This window comes from Miscanthus floridulus, chromosome 7 (assembly GCF_019320115.1).
Source record: "Miscanthus floridulus cultivar M001 chromosome 7, ASM1932011v1, whole genome shotgun sequence".
NCBI lineage: Eukaryota > Viridiplantae > Streptophyta > Magnoliopsida > Poales > Poaceae > Miscanthus > Miscanthus floridulus.
In genome coordinates, this window is record NC_089586.1 from 89,327,125 (window position 1) to 89,330,886 (window position 3,762).

A 3,762-nucleotide genomic window follows, 5' to 3' on the forward strand; every position below is an offset into this window, starting at 1 on the left:
GTGTGAGGGACGGCGACCCCTCTCCTGGCGAGCGCCGCCGCGTCGAGGGCCGTGGCACCGGCCACGGCGAAGTTGACGCCGTGTGAGAAGTCGGCGTCCTCGTCGAGGTACGGGTTCAGCAGCGGCAAGCCGAGATCCTTCGCGAGATAGTCTATCATGAGGTACCCGTCGGAGCATCGCCCCGTGGCGCCGCCGATGGCGGACCCGTAGGGAAGACCCGTGGTGTGCTGCAGCATGCCCGTGGCGCCTTCGCGGAGCAGGTTCCCGGTGTCCGACAGGGAGTCGCCGAAGTTGTAGATGGCAGTGATGCCGTCCACCACCGCCTTCTCTTCCACTGTCGACGACTTCGCCGTCTGTTCCGGCGCCGGCCTTGCATGGCACGGGCCGACGATGAGCAGCATCACCACTAAGGCGGCGAGCAGGATGCGAGCCATGGTCGCCATGTCAGTATGTCACGTACTGCAAGTGCGCGCGGTGTTCGTTTTGGAGGCCAGTAGGCGCCTTTTATGAGCGCGCCGTGAGCCCCATTTGCTTGCCGGGTTCGGACAACGAAACGAGCATGTCCGAGCCGGAGAGAGCTGACGCGCATGCCGAGCAAACCGAGTCGGAGTCGCCACGTCACCACGTCTTTCTCGCACGAATCTCCAGGCGACCGGGGTGATGGGGTTAGGAGAAAGCCGCGTGTCCTTGCACGGATCTTGAGGCAGGTTGGGGGGAGGGTTAAAGCCCAGGCCGAAGGGTTTGCTCGTCTTCCTCTCTCTCCCCTCCTCTCCCGCGGCGGCGCGTGCGAGACCTATCCGCCGCTACGCCATGGCCAAGTACAACGTGGTGCAGAAGAACAAGCGCCAGTGGAAGCAGGACCGCAAGCGCGCCGCGCATGGGGAGCCCGGCACCGGCAAGCTCAAGCAGCGGACCGCGCCCGTCTCCATGTCCGGCAAGCGGAAACGCAAGCTCGAGCGCCGCCTCAACCGGGTAAGTCTGGTGGCTTTTCGTAGCTAGGAGGTCTTTCGTGCGATTGTTTGTCTTCTCTGATGTTTTTTGGTGGGTTATTGCTGTGCAGGAGCAGAAAGAGGCTGCGATGATTAAGGCGCTGGAGAACAATATGGGAGATGTCGACATGGTCTCTGCTGAAGGTGAGAGATTCTAGGGACGATTGCTTGTTTCGATTCAGTTAGATCGGATTTTGGAGAATTGGTGTAGTGGTGATTGCAAAGGATTGACCTAGACTGGCTATTTGGACGGTTAATAATAATTGCAACAGTTAATGATTGTGTGGTTCATGTATTTGTAGGATAATTAGTGGCTCTGTAAATATTTTTAGCAGTCCTGTATCAATCGAAAGTTACACTTGAGGGATAACTGACCGTTTGAGTGTGTAAACTTGACCCTCCATTTGGTGAGCAAATTAGATATTTGGTGACCATTCTCATATTCCTGGCTATTGCATCTTTGGTCATGAAAAAAAAAGTTGTTTGTGCTGTTGACAATTTCCATTGCCTTATGCTTGTTGATGTTTCATTTGGCATTTGGAAACGAGTTGTGATTTGGGTCATATGCAACTGTGATGCTTGTCTTAGGTCACAGGGTCGCAGCTTCACCAAGTCACCAATAACTCGGATGCCCTGCAATCTTTCCCATGCTGTTGTAACATAATACTGGTTATACCAGCAGAGTACCTGATTTAATGCTAATATATATAAATGTAGCACTGATTGCACTGATGCAACAGTAGTTAGTTGGAGTTGAGACTACAGGACTGATGGCAACATGAGGCACTGTTAATCATGGTGTTAGCTCCACCTATTTATGTTAAGCTTGTCCTTCTAGTAGATTCAAAGACTTGAAAACGTAGGTTTCTGTTTAGTATAGTGTTGCAGATCAGGAAAGTAAGGTGTTTTAGTGTATTGTGCTCAGAGTGCTCTAGATTTGCACCTATAGGGAAAGTTAGCCTTCTTTGTGTTTGTAACTTTTATTGTCCATTCACATTATAACAGAGAGTATCTATAAAAACATACTGTACCAAACAAAGCTATTCCTGTTTATTGTGATGAAATATATTTCAAGACAGCAACTGCCCCTATCCTTTCAATACAGCTTCTAGTGTTGCATTGTCTGTACTCTGTAGACAGGCTAATCAAATAAGAGAAGCTAAATTATTGGCTGCTAAAGTGTAGTGAAAAATATGCCTACCCATGCTAATATATCTGTTAGTACCTATTGTAGTTTAACTTTTATTGCTGAAGCTTTCAAAGGCTTTGCACCATTATGCAAACAAAGTTAAAACATATGGTTGAACTGTTTGATCTTCTCCAAAAAAAGAGAAGGGAGACGATGCATTGAGAGATTCTTGGTTTCAGGAAATATGCTCGATTTTTGTGTATATCTATTATTTTAATTGGCAGAGATAAACATAAGAGACATGCTTAATATGAATACCGATGAAGAGCTGCCCATCTAATCTCATAGTGGAACTATTTGTACGATCTAATGTCTGCAATAAATTTTAGTCGGCATTTTTGTAGAAAGTTAGCTTCATTTGCTTCTCATTTGTGTCAGATCTATTAGCTTGCTCACAATGTTTTCAAGTTCCCGACATTGTTTGATCAGGGATGTGACCATGGTGTACTTTTTATTTTCACAAAGAAAATAGACTTCTAACTTGGGTACCTGGTCTTAGGTTGACCCACTTACGACCTACCTATAGGGAATTATATTGCTTTCTATTGTTTCTGTCATGCTATTTCAGTGTGTTGCTTGATGTTATTTCCACTTGTGTTTAGCTAGGCAACTTTTTTTCCCTTTGGACCTTGTGTTAACTTTCCTAAATATTTATCTGATGATTACTGCAACACCATTTCTTACTTCGGTATTTTTTTATTGACAGAGTCTTCTGAAGCTGCAAAGGGCAAGTCTCAAGTGAAGTTCGGTGTGAAGAAAAACTCAAGAATACAGATCAAGAGATTAAAGGGAAAAGGTATCCTGTTGTTCAAATTGTAAATGGTAACACATTCAAACTTCATTTCCTTCTTGGAAATGATAGTATTGCTTGAGGCATGTAATCATGGTGATTCACTCTGCAGGCAGGAAGAAAGCCAAAAATGCAAAACCACCTGCGAAGGAGAAAGTTGTTGCCATGGTAGAATGATGGATAAGACTGAATCACTAGAATGATGATATGAGCCTTTGTATGTTTGCTCAGAGCTTGCAGCAAGGATTGCAGGGACTGACCTCACGGAACACTGGAGCGTGAACTGCCTCTTGCATCTACTGCCTGAATGTTCATTAGAAGCTACTTAGGTCTGGTGTTAATGTGTCGAACTTCAAACATGAATCTACCTTTAATAGTGAAGTATGCATGTTTTATTCATGTTCCATATTGTGTTTGTGGAGATGTTTTGTTGTGAATTTGCGGCTGTTGGCTTCTACAGTAAACAACTACCATAACCCTATGTTTCTCCCTAGCATCGGACGGCAATTGTTGTAGTCAGGCATAACCGATCCGCAGTGATACACAATTGCCTGTTAAACAGTATTCCCGGTTTAGGCAGACGGGAGCATCCCTTGCTGTCCTACATTCTTCTTTTACTTGTTAATAGAACACAGAAGCTTCATGGCTTGCGAATTGATAATGGAAGCCATTTCATAGCAGATGAATCAAGACTATGAATCATGGTGGAAGCTTGCTGGCTGTTGTGGTCATGTCAGTAGTCTGTATAAGGTTGCCAAGTGAAATCCTGTGTGTGTCAATTTTGGTCTGAATAA

General features: G+C 45.6%; 1 protein-coding gene and 1 pseudogene across 1 annotated transcript; one reads left to right on the forward strand and one right to left on the reverse strand.

Annotated features, from left to right (window-relative positions):
* Positions 1-443, reverse strand: part of LOC136465823 (acetylajmalan esterase-like) — a 40,232-nt pseudogene extending 39,789 nt beyond the window's left edge.
* A 299-nt stretch (positions 444-742) lies between these two features.
* Positions 743-3,372, forward strand: LOC136463752 (uncharacterized). Its single transcript, XM_066462730.1, has 4 exons — positions 743-972; positions 1,061-1,133; positions 2,885-2,974; positions 3,081-3,372. Exons 1-4 carry the CDS (start codon positions 811-813, stop codon positions 3,143-3,145), a joined length of 390 nt encoding a protein of 129 aa, XP_066318827.1. The 5' UTR covers positions 743-810; the 3' UTR covers positions 3,146-3,372.
* The last annotated feature ends 390 nt before the right edge of the window (positions 3,373-3,762 follow it).

Excerpts from the sequence above, each read along its gene's own strand:
- LOC136463752 (XM_066462730.1), top strand. The coding sequence starts at position 811 with ATGGCCAAGTACAACGTGGTGCAGAAGAACAAGCGCCAGTGGAAGCAG. Across the intron at positions 973-1,060 it reads TCGAGCGCCGCCTCAACCGG|GAGCAGAAAGAGGCTGCGAT; the intron begins GTAAGTCTGGTG and ends ATTGCTGTGCAG. Across the intron at positions 2,975-3,080 it reads CAAGAGATTAAAGGGAAAAG|GCAGGAAGAAAGCCAAAAAT; the intron begins GTATCCTGTTGT and ends TTCACTCTGCAG.